Source organism: Pollicipes pollicipes, unplaced genomic scaffold (assembly GCF_011947565.3).
Source record: "Pollicipes pollicipes isolate AB1234 unplaced genomic scaffold, Ppol_2.1 Scaffold_4002;HRSCAF=4701_pilon_pilon_pilon, whole genome shotgun sequence".
Taxonomy (NCBI): domain Eukaryota; kingdom Metazoa; phylum Arthropoda; class Thecostraca; order Pollicipedomorpha; family Pollicipedidae; genus Pollicipes; species Pollicipes pollicipes.
In genome coordinates, this window is record NW_023596420.1 from 36,805,951 (window position 1) to 36,818,302 (window position 12,352).

General features: G+C 47.5%; 1 protein-coding gene across 1 annotated transcript; it reads right to left on the reverse strand.

Annotated features, from left to right (window-relative positions):
* Positions 1-10,352: 10,352 nt before the first annotated feature.
* LOC119094439 (uncharacterized) lies at positions 10,353-12,139 on the reverse strand. The gene is made up of 2 exons (XM_037217498.1): positions 11,781-12,139; positions 10,353-10,564 (listed from the first exon to the last, which is right to left on the reverse strand). The coding sequence occupies exons 1-2, from the start codon at positions 11,899-11,901 to the stop codon at positions 10,353-10,355; spliced, it is 333 nt and encodes a 110-aa protein (XP_037073393.1). The 5' UTR covers positions 11,902-12,139.
* Positions 12,140-12,352: the final 213 nt, after the last annotated feature.

A 12,352-nucleotide genomic window follows, 5' to 3' on the forward strand; every position in this document is an offset into this window, starting at 1 on the left:
CCGAGACGCTGCAGTGACCGTGACGGCCGGGCGGTACCTGGCCGTCCTTGAGGGGTCCTGGGTGGCTTTTGAAATAATCTGAGGTAAAGACCTGTCACGCCGGTGGCTTCAGCCAGATGATATGACGTCACACACGACGGAGGATATGATATGACGTCACGCACGGCGAAGGAGACGAGACAATGGATCAGAGAGAGGTTTGCACCAAAATTACGTCATTGAAGGAGCAGAACAACTAACCTGCCCATTCTCTCGATCTAAGCCCCGCCCCTCCCCAACTAAGGGTAGAAAAGCCTCAGGAAACTGGGGAAGGGGGAGGGGCGGCATTGCCAATCTTAAAGTCGATTCCTTCCATGCATCGTTATAGGGTTAATACAAGACATTCTCAAAAGCAGGGGGTCATGCCCTCCCCGGCTCCGTTATTACATCCTTACCTCAGCTTTCTTTTTGTGGAGAGCGGTATTCGACGCAAAAATGTACTCCTAGAGTCCGAAATTATGCTGGCCATAAAATCTGTATACGAATGACCGCAAAGCTTCTGAAGTCGGAGACGAGCCAAACCGTCATGTTAGAACTGAAGGGTCGGGCGGTGCAGTGCCTGAAGCGGGGTTGGGACCACATGAAGCACGTGTTGATCCGTCCAAACCAGCGGGCAGCTTTAAAATAGCATGCACTTTTTCAGATCGATGTACCAGTTGTGTTATTAATCAAATATGTGAATGCAATGCGAATTATTTAAATCCCACCGTTTCTTGGAGAACGCTCTTTCTGGGTAAAGGCATCTGACAGGCAGAACCGATTTGGGTGGCTGAAAGACGACACGAATCTCACGCTTAGGTGGCGTGGATGCGTACATATACGCCCCATCTGCAGGTCAACGTAGACTAGGAGTGAAATATGATCCATTAATTTCGATTGTTTTGGAGAACAAGAGGAAAGAGAAGGTAATGAGAACCCCGGACAAAAAGATAACCCGGCGCATATAGCTAATATGTCAGTGATATCTGACGAATGTTGACTTTCATTATTGCTTGTCTATATATATATATATATATATATATATATAATATATATATATTATACAATAGACAAGAAATATGAAATAGATGATATATACGCCGTAAAATTTGCCAAAAGAGCAAGTATATTGTCGCCGATTCATAAAGCTTTGTTGACATTTCTCTTTTGGGTATGACTACGCAATGCAATAGGCGCGGCTGTAACCATAACAGCACCTACGAACAATATAGCTTTAGTCTGCTGTTGTTTTACAGCCACAACTTCTTTGGTTGCCGCGTATGATACGGAAACAACGTGCGCTTTTCCTCAATGAAACACAGCAGATAACTGTATGTTAGGCTCATTTACCGTGATGCATCAAGTAAAGGACAGGACGGGATATGACAGATGTATGCTATTTTTCCACCTTGGAGTGAAGTGAGGGAAGCAGGATTTATTTCTATTCAAACAAAATTCCAGCGCATCCGAGCCCCTAACCGCGCATAATCACTGACGGAAGAGCCTTTGACACAAGAGGCCACCATCTCAAAAAATTACCTGCTATGAAAAAGAAACAAAAGTCTCCGTTTTGAATTTTTGACTGCGCCATCCAGCCCGTCCCTACGTTTCCGTCTGCGTTTTTCTTTGTTGTTGTTTTTGGTGCCCGCACTCCACGCCCCGTTTTGCCCCCTGGACAGGGAAAACAGGCAGATGTTGAGCTGCCGTCCGGCATATAGTCATGACGGACGAGACGGGTGTGCGGGACTCAGTGGTGCAGGTCTGAAAGCCATTGTTCTCGTCATCACCACGGCACTTGTACTCGTCATCACCGCAGCCATTGTTCTCGTCATCACCACAGCGATTGCTCTTGTTATCACCACAACCGAGTCCGTGTGCACTGAGTTGTTGCCAATAGCCGCTTATCACGTTTCATCACATTTCTGCATGAATTTGTGTTCATGTGTATCTAATTGACCAAACCTATCATTGACCATCGATGACCCATTGGTTGCGAACCTTTCCTAAAGATAACTTGACTGCATAAGGATCAGGTGTATCCCCAGCCTAAGGTCACCCAGCAGCGGACGCCACAGGCTACACAGGTTTCTTTGATTGCCCTTGTCTCTTTCCTGCTGTTGCATCATAGGGATAACTTAAAACTTTGCTCTTGATATTTTTCCAAGAACGACCTCATCCGTTGAGCCTAACCATAGCGTCGAACCGTTCTTTTATTAAGACCAGGGATGGCTTTGAGTAGAGGTAGCTTAAGGGCTCCTTACCTGCAAGATACTAAAGGAGAGCATATATTTTCTTATCCTTTTGCATCAAGGCGATTTCTTTCTTCAAGCATCATAATTAACGCGATGCGTTACACATTTATGGGTTACATTACCGTGCTTCTGCCTCGGCTTCATCAGTGCCAAGCGAATTGTCTGTGACGACAGATTTGTGACTTACGGCAGGGTTACGCCTTACTTGCGGCACGTGGCCAGCCTCGTCTGCGTTCAGCGGCCACGAATATGTCAAACTAGCTCTGCATAACCCCAGGAGCAAGCCGTGATGACGTCATTAGTAGGAAACATGCTTTTCACGGTATATTTACTGCTGGCTTCAGGTGTGTTCTCCACTTAAATAAAACGTTAATGTTTACTTTCATTATGCCATGAAATCAGAGAGCTGAATATGATACCCTTCGCGGCGGCAATATAGTTTCTTAGCACCGATGTTGTTGCATGTTTCCCAGAAATCAGGGGTCGAAGGGGCAAATTCAATAACGACGGAGTTCTTGAAGGTCCGGCCTGAATGGGGTAAGACCGCATTCTATTTGGTCGCAAGGGAAAGGACGAAACACATTTTCCAGGCTATCTGCGTTTTGACCAATGTTAGACAAGATCGTCATGATATCTGAAGTTTTCTCGGGAAAATTTGTAACACACTGGTGATTTTTTGGCTTGCTCGTGACGTTTGCCCTCTAGTTTGCGAGATCGCCGGTCTAAGTTAACTAAATACTTCTTGGGTCAGGAACACCTCTTTTTTGAGAGATGTGTGGAAAGTGACCTGGTAAGATGTAAATGCCCGGCAGACGAAAGGCTTTGACTGAATGACTAAGCATGGGATCACAGCAGGCTGGTAGACTTGCATTACACGCTCGTGCAAATATTAAGACCTACTGCGGCATATGATGACGTAATATGACGAGAGGCCGGTCAAGTATTTCCAGGGTCGAGGGCGTTGTTGCATTTTCCGCCGGAGACCGTAGTTCAAACGTTAAAAGTTCCACAACGACCGAGTTCTTGAAAAGCTATTTAGACCCAATTGGAGCCGTAAAAGTGGCATGACTTTTACCATATCTCGCCTGGTCGTATGGAGCGGTATTTCCCAGAACATCTCAGCCATTACAATGGTGATCTTGCTTGGGAAAGTTGAATATATCTTTGAGATTTTGTTCGTACTTCGTTCGTTACACTTGGCAGTTGGCTTGCAAGACCGATGGCCTAAGTAAGCTACGTACTTCCCACGCCTTGGTGCCGTGTTTTGGAACATGCGCGGAAACGGTCTGAAAATGTACATAGGAATCAAAGGAGGTAAGATCGAAGCAGGGCGTCCAGGTGTGTCCGTCGGACCGAAAGCTTTGACCAGTTAACTTAACACTGCTTCTCAGCGGGCCAATAGCCTTTTATTGCACGTCCACGAGATCGTTCACCTTCAACACTCTGACAACACCAACGTGTTAAAAGCTTACTACGACGTACAGTAAAACGCATTTTGCGCTAATCGTCATTGTCTTTAATAATGGTTGTAGGGCAGTCATTAACGGACAGCTGATGACAGGCCAGAGATCATTGTTTTCAACTGCGCACGCCGAGTATCATTTGTAATCTTATTCATAGATGCAGGCCTGCCGGCTTATCCAAGAGTGCTCTCCTCCTAGAGCACTAATTTTGACAATTTATCCACCCTACCACGGCTGCCCAGCGTCAGCTATGATTCTTTTGATGTCTAGCACTTCTGATTTCTGCCTAGCGCCAGCCCCTGAGATCTGAGACTGGCTTTGGAACGGTTAAATGCCATGAGATTGGGAGAGTCAATTTGGCCGTGTCTAGCCCGGAAGACGAGGATTAATGTGTGCTTGACCTGTAAAGTCGGACATTTGAGCCAAAGCTCCTTTTTCTTAGATGGTGATTAGCTACATATACAAAGCTTCAGTATAGACGTCTTAATGACCTAGTGCGATAGTTCAAGATACCATTGAAAAGGTCTGACGCGCAAAATTCGTGGATGGCGGTTATTGCGAGTACTCAGCTGCAGAAGCTCACGCAGGATTTTGGCACAGGAAATGGATACAAGTCAAAGCTTTTCGCTGGAAACCAACTTTAAAGTGCCGTAGATGCGCGAAAGGTGTTGCAATGCGTTAACAATATCACGCATTTTCGATTTACGTATTTTTTATGTCCGACCCGCAATCTTGTGTTAACATTTATTTGCGCACATACTTTTACATCTAATCAGTATAGTAGTTAAAGGAAGGGCACATGCCCCGGAGGTCACCATGCGTCCGCCCTTCCTCAGCTGTTAGTTACCATATGTGTCGCATTTCTATCACTTTTTGAGAACCACGATGCGCACGTTAGGTCAAACCTTGAAAACCGTAGCAGCATGCTACCTGATTTCACCGTCTGATTTTTGCTAAATTAACCACATTAGATAACCCACAGCCCATGACCAATAAGCTTGAGATGACGGCTTCCTCAAGTGATCCAGACATAGGGACGTGCTGCCTTCTCTTCAGACCCATTTTTGCTGGATTGTTGTTACACGCTTCCCTAATTTCCCCGCCACCATTTGATGCTTTCTAGATCAGAAGAAAACTTTACAGGTAAGTACTGTTTCCCATGTGGACAGTTCGTTATCTTTTGTTAAGAAATAATATCCTTCTTCGAGTCGGTGCACAGTTTATCAGTAACAGCTGACTTAAGACTTACATAGATTTATTTTTTTAAAACACCAAATATGCCAAATCACCGCCACCATATTTAAAATCTTGATCCTACGTCGGTGGCTGCAATCACCCTAAGAATGCTTGCATTCCAAAGTATGGCGCGTCCTTTCAGCATATAAAGTTTTTTTTTGCATTTATGTGAGTCTCAAGTCAGCGTGTTTTGGAATAGATTACTTTGTCATGATGCCCCCACGCAGGCCACCACTCGCAGACTCCATAAATACTTTTATATGGCTTCTCATAACGTTCTCTTATGCTCGTTACGCTGATTTGGGCTCATCTGGTCAAAAATGTTACAAATCTCTCAAGAATCACGCGAGTGAAAACCTCATGCGGCACCTGGGGTCTGAGCCGAACATGCTGCCTCTTACAAGGCTTATTATACGCATGATTTATATATACGAGTAATCTACATGTAATCTTTATATAATATGAAAATCTAAGTATGAATATATATATATATATATATATATACATATATATATTGAAGATGACATAGTACTTAGACAGCATAACAGCCAGCACAGACAGTACAGTACTTGGCCGGATGATGAAACATTGCTGGACAGTGGAAGGCTACGGGTGGCGTTGACCACAGCCCGAACCTTACAGTAGATTTCGATATCATTTCGACACACCTCGAAAAAACGGGTGGCGATTATCGTGTCTGGATCAGGGACAATATCACAGCAAGCCGCATTGTCACGTTTGCCTGCAGAAGGCTAACCTTTTGCACTCATAGACCATTTATCGATGTGGAGCACTTTAAACAAAATAGCACACTGTCGATCGCCGTCCACGTCGGCAATAGATCTGCCGTTCAATTTTTCTAGAAACGATTTTTCAGTGACTCAGAAACCAGAGACGCTAGACACTTTTTGCGTTAAAACACGTGCAATGAGCTCCCAAGAGGCTCCTGAAGGTATGGGACGGATGTCACGACATCGTAGGGTCTCATTGACTCCCCAATCCCTTATTCGGGGTGAGTCCACATTGTCTCTTTTATGTTCGTTTTTATCAATGATGACGTGTAACTTTAAAAAAAGCCACTGGATCTTGTGGAAAGTTAAGAAATATATGAACATGAACATGAACGTGAGTTAACACCGCTGCCTGTGAGCGTTGCCTCAAACGTCCAGTATTCTCGTAATACACCGAACTGTTCGCTTGATAGCTTCGCTTGGCCATCACCTCCTGGTGCATCTAAGATCGGCCATTTCAGCATCGTAGCCCATGATACATAATCTGGCAACTTGTACATCTGGTAGGAAAATAGTATGACAACCCTTGTTGCCCGTCAGCCGCAACGGGTAGCTTTTATTGGAGCGGCGTGCCGTATGCGAGAGACACGCCGCACCACGAGAGCGCGAGCGACAGGCGGCAAGACACCGGGAGAGACTATACCCACCCGGTCCGACACCCTGAAGAACAGCAGGCGTTTCCGGCCGTCGTGGTGGTGGAGATGTCGGCGCGCACGCCACAAGACTGGGATCGTGCTCTGTACCGAGCACAATCTTACACAATCACAATCACAATCTTACACAATCGTCTCGGCGTGGCGCCACAGCCGTCATGCCGTTTTGTTGCCAGTTTCTGAATGGCGTGGGTGATTGTGTCAGCGGTCTGTCAGTTGTTATATGTGAGGTTGAGTAAATTCGAAACCAACAGCTACCGGCACTAACCTATAACGCGTTCAGCCCTTATTGTACGCCTTGCTCCTTTCGTTTATCTGTTTTTCACAAACATTGGCAACTGAATATTGGATGAGAAAAGCGTGAATTGTAAAAAGTACATTAACACGTAGAGCTCCCAACATCATGGATGGCTGAGCTGGGAGCATTTATGTTAACGGTCGGCGAGCAGGTCAGAGAAGTGTCCGTTTTCGATGCAGCTTTTTCCGCTATCGGGGCGGAGCGCCGAGCTCCGTATTCAGGGGATAAACGCCGCGCGTCATTCTGTACGATTCCGAAGTGGCGTAATTGTGTTCTCTGGTTGGTAGCACACCTTATTCGTGCACTTTGAATGGCGCGTATCAAATGCATGCTACTTGTATATGCAGCACATGTGTTGGGACGTGCCTGTCAGAGAGGGGCAAGATCCCTTTTGAGGAGATAGTAGTTAAAAACTTAAGCATTTCCTGGTGAAGACATTGATCGTAATCATCAATATCAACTATTTTTAAGTACTGCAACGTTTAATGTAAGCCTAGTCGGTATCATTTTCATTGACCGTAATTCCGCTTCAAGAAACATTTGATGCACATGCCATTTACGTTAAGCATGAGGCGTTGCATGAATGAAATGTGGCATATATTTGTTTATCGTCACGAGATAATATCATGATGATCGCATGCGCGTTTTCAACATGGGGTTGCCCTCTGGTACCGATAAACAGCCATGTCGTTGTCCGGTTTCTCATCCCAATACTTTGGGTTTCTATACGAGGTTGCCGCGTGCCTGGCGGCACGAGCAGACGACGCTGTCGGTGCCGCTAGCTCCGTCGCCAGTCAGGCAATGTTCACTGGTATCAATAGCTTGGCCCAGATCTCTCTTTACGTAGGCGCGCAGCCACAGTTTTTCTAACGGAGGAGCAACATCAAATTTTATATGGACCAACTTGGTGCGAAATTGCCAACATCTAGTGTTGACCTCATCGGTCAGGAGAGAATTGTCCCGTGGCCGCCTTGGCTTCATCTCTGATTAACACCTATGGGCCAGCCAATACTCATGGATCACTTGCACCTATTACAAGTGCAATACTGTTCCGCCCACTCGGAACATCGAATAGATATGATTAAGCTGTTGTCCATGTTTGCTTTGTTATGCGAAGGGTCGTCGTCGTTGTCGTTGGGGCAGCACCGCGTCCTGCTACATGATAGTGGCTCGCATCTCAGTAATGCTTAATGTGTTAAGTGGCTTGCGTAAGTTGTTGAGTGCATTTTTGAGAAGCACTCCACAATTACATAAGAAAGAGTTTTTTTTTGTCTTACTGCTTGCCAAATAAGCTGGAGAAAGGAGAGATAGATGTGTTAATTTTTTTTGGCTACGTGCCTTCATCAAAATGATTATGAGCAGTAAATTCAAAACATAAAACTGGCGAATAAAGAAATAGGAAAACGAGGAATAGGGCTGAAAGTGCTGTCTGATGTAACTGTTACTCAGCTTGTTCAACGTTGCGGTACCTGCGTCAATCGGCATTCTTCTACGTGTGGGAGACCCATACGCATCGTTGCTCGAGCTTTTATGTTTTTGCCGCGGCTTGACCTTTGCAGTACTTGTTTCTCCTACGTATACGAAAAATGTGGCACCACTAAGTGTCAAAGCACACACCCCTCTCGCGCTGCGCTGTGACCGACAGCGGTACCGGACAGGCGTGATCTTATGTTTCAAACGCTTAACCCATAAAATGTGTAATTTTCAGGGCAAACCACGCGGCCTTTGTGACTGGCTAACGAAATTCTCACAGACAGCCGGTCAGACGCACGTTCGGAGAATGGTGTTAGGCGTTCCGTTCTACGGTACGGGAAAGCAGCGCAGGAAGCATCGTCTCCTTCACAACGAGATTTCCTCCTAGGCGATCCTCGGGGTCAATTGTGCTGCACAGCCACAGAAGGGTGCTCAAGTGTATAACATTGTCATTTCCATCCAGTTTCAGACAGACATAAACGGAGCTTGTCGATTCACTTAGTCAAATTCAGGTAGGCATTCAAACAATCGAATTTTGCACTAGGCTCGATTGGGTCAGATCCGATGATGCTGAAGCCATCGCATATGAACATCGGCTAGTTTTCAACACCGTCTTTTGGATTTGAAAGTCATACTAAATGATACAACGTTCAGACACCTGTGGCTCATTTCCAAAACATACTCGCTGAAATGCAGTTTTGTTGCCTCTGTGCGGAGACGAGATAGCCATGAGCATGTGGGTTTTGTGCTTTGTTTCGCTGTCATCGAAGACATCTCTCTTTTATTTGTGACAATTACATCCACTGTCAATGCCATCTTAACTCGCCATCTGTTGATCGGATATATTACGTAGTGATTTCGGACGCCTGGGATTTAGCATTCTGGACGATGTGACAATTAGCTTTCTAAACTTAGCTTGCATAGTTCAGAATGTACCTCTCCGGAAATTGTTTGTTTTGTAGTGCGCGCTCATGTCATAAGCGATGGAAGAGTAAATTATGAAGACGTTCATGAAATGCGTAGGCCCAACAACTGTTATGCATATTAAGCCCATGCAAGGCCGGATCTCGGCAGCCAGCCAGACAAAAATGAGTACTAGAATTAATTCAAAAGTTTAGAACTGTTACACACACGTGATGTGAAATTCCAAGCGTCTTGCGCCAGTAGACTAGGTCACATGTCCGGGCCGGGGGGGGGGGGGGGGGGGCTATCCGCCAGAGGCCTTCAATGATTGAACTTCTAGGATCGAGCCCAATGCAATACATTAGTCTTGCATCCAACCCGCTCCGCATCCGCCCGCATGAAGAAAGCTAAATCCAATGTAGTCTAACTCATACAAGGCAAATATAATTTACTCAATACTCAACATCAGTTGATGACAGCTTAGTTCACCTTAAATTCACACGCCATATGTGCTTGTCATATATTGTGACATTTACTAGCCCATATTGTCTTCTTCTTCTGTCTGTCAGGTCATTTCAATCCATTTGGGCCGGCAAAATGTCGGATTTGATGCAATCCTGACCTATGTGTTTTGGAAATGTCTCTACTCATTTGAGTCCAGCCGTCGGTTTAATCCTACATGCACTCAGCTATCTAGTTCGTGAGGGGTTTTACTAGCTGTGCAGGAGCTTAAACCACGCAAACGATGTGCATGATTAGCGTTTTCGAGGAAGAAAATATAAGTAACGATTGCGGTTTGGTTTTGCTTGCTAAATCCTTGGAATCATATGCAGTCAAATCCGCAATTCAGTCCCCACTCTCAAGATACTCGCCGCAAAAATTGTCAGCTAGATCTTGCAACCCTGCAATCAAAACCTCTCCAATGTGTTGCTGATATGCAATACGATACAGCGCCGTTCTGTTGCCTCAGAGTGCGACCCTCACCTGGTTCCACTTGTGGCTGCTCGTGGAAATAGCAGACGGAGCTCGCACGATATCCTGACATCAATCACACGCAGATTGGCGAATAACCTTCACCAGCCAAATAGCCCTGCGTCAAATGCTGCATGGATATAAAATGATTTTCCCATGCATGTCTGCAACACGGGCTGCATAACACCTCACTCCAATCAAGGAAAATCTCTTCATCACTGGATACCAGTAAACATCATCGAGAGAACCCGGGGAAGTCGAGCAGCTGCGTCCTTCAGCTCGCGGCCGTGGCCTCACTGCACACCCTGGCGGCCGAAGCGGCCTCTGCCTACCGCCACGCCCGCAGGGGTGAGAGCGGCGCGGACCAGCTCGCTGACCTGTGAGAAGGTGGTGCGGTGTCGCCTGCGGGCAGGTGTCGGGCAGGCGGACGTGGTGGGGCTGTGGCCGGCAGCCACGCCGCCCGAGCCACCCTCCGTCTTCAGCTTCTTGAACGCTCCCTCGCCTCCTGCAGCAGGCAACCATCGAGCCATCGCTGTTAACAACGCAAGGCATCGCCTGCGTTATAGAACACGTAGAGAATGAGTGCAGTGATAGCTGGACCACAGGTCCGTCGAAAACCGGCGGATCGGGATAACCATTACGGCCACCTACATGGTCTGGCGCAGGCAATTGCCTGAAGCCTCCCCCCCCCCCCCCCCCCCCCAGCAAAAGATTCCAGGATCCCACAATCATAGAACTCTGACGTATTGCTTTCCGAGCATCAGTGACCGTCCGATTGGGCAAGACATTCTCGTCGGCAAGAATACACCGGCCCGATGTCAGCTTTTACGCAGCTGGAACTAACTGAGCGGAGGGGGCATAGCAAGCGCAGAAATGCTGTTTTGGCTGCCTGTTGACACAGCGGCGCGACGCCATCCTGCTCACGCTCGTTTTCAAGTTTGTGTGCCTACAGAAAATGCGAACGAGTGCGAACTGGGCATGAAAGGGTAGAGGAAGAGGAAGACCTGAGACCTCTAACCTGCGCCGGGATATCTCAGGCGCGGTCGGTGGAATCCATGGCTGGAGAACTAACGCGTACTGTGTGCAACAAATAAAGGAATATGTATTCGGCACTGCTGTGATTAGGATACGCTTATTTCACATCCGCTCAATGGGCGGTCTCATCATGGTGGCTTCCTTGTTAATGGGATTGTTCGCTGGCGCCTTTTGCTTTTTAGAACATGTCGGAAGCTCACAAATTTTATGCTGTAAACAACTGCTCAATAAATACATTTTACGTAGACTATTTTATTGCCGTGGTGTAAAGCCGTCATCGAGAATGCCTCAACAAGATCATATTTCTCGCAAAGCAAAGCTTCAACATCCACCACACATCCGTGTAATTTCATCTCAAAGTTTCTCCCTCGCAAGTTTCAACCACAGCAAACCTGGTTTGAACTCGTCTGGCCCAATATTTCATTCATTATAGTAACTTCGTTGCTAAAATTTCTGACATTGTAATCAAGTTTGCCCGCGTTTCAGATCAAATCTTCCACTTCATAATTGAATATCGTTAGCAAGTAACCAAACACTGCCAATAGCATTACCTGTTTGGCCGTGGCCGCCACCTCAGAGTGCATTGTTTCACTAAGGTAACTCGGTAACAAGAATAATGAATCGAGTTACGCCGCTGCAGCGACCGGTGCAATAGCAATGGCGCGAGCGCGGCGGGCGCGTCTCACCTGCGTGCTCTGGGTGCGGCCGGAGCGTGTTGTCCAGGCCGTACAGGCCCGAGAAGTCGTCCACCTTGCGCTTGTCCCTGTCGTCGGCCAGGCCGGGCGTCCGCACCTGGTAGCCCTCCATGGGGTCGCGGCCGCCGGGCGCCGCTGCGCCTCCGAACCGGCCGCCGTCGCCGCCGATACAGGCCACAAATCAGGTTTGCGGCATTAATGCAGGCGGGCGGCTCGGCCCGGTGCCGCGCGACATATGATGAAGCAGCCAATGGTGACTAATGACGTTAGAACGAAAGATAGAGTTTTATAGATCCAAACTGGTGGCGCCGCTCGGCACGCCCCGCGCCCGGCGGCCGACAGCCCGCGTCGCGAGACGATTGCCGCAAATCTGGCGCCCAAGTGTTGCAATGCGAACCAATCAGATTAGCGTTCCTCGGCGGGGTCATCCTCGGGCCGCGCGGCCAGGAGACGCCGCCCGCTGATTGGTCCAGACACCCGGCGCGCAGAGAACGCCAACATGGCGGCGCCCGGCGATCAATAGCGGCTGGGACGACCGCCGCCGGCGGTTCCGCCGCCACGCG

Bases quoted from the DNA above. Each gene is read 5' to 3' on its own strand.
- LOC119094439 (XM_037217498.1), bottom strand. From the start codon at position 11,901: ATGGAGGGCTACCAGGTGCGGACGCCCGGCCTGGCCGACGACAGGGAC. The intron at 10,565-11,780 runs GTGAGACGCGCC...TGCCTGCTGCAG, and splicing joins GCCGCACCCAGAGCACGCAG to GAGGCGAGGGAGCGTTCAAG.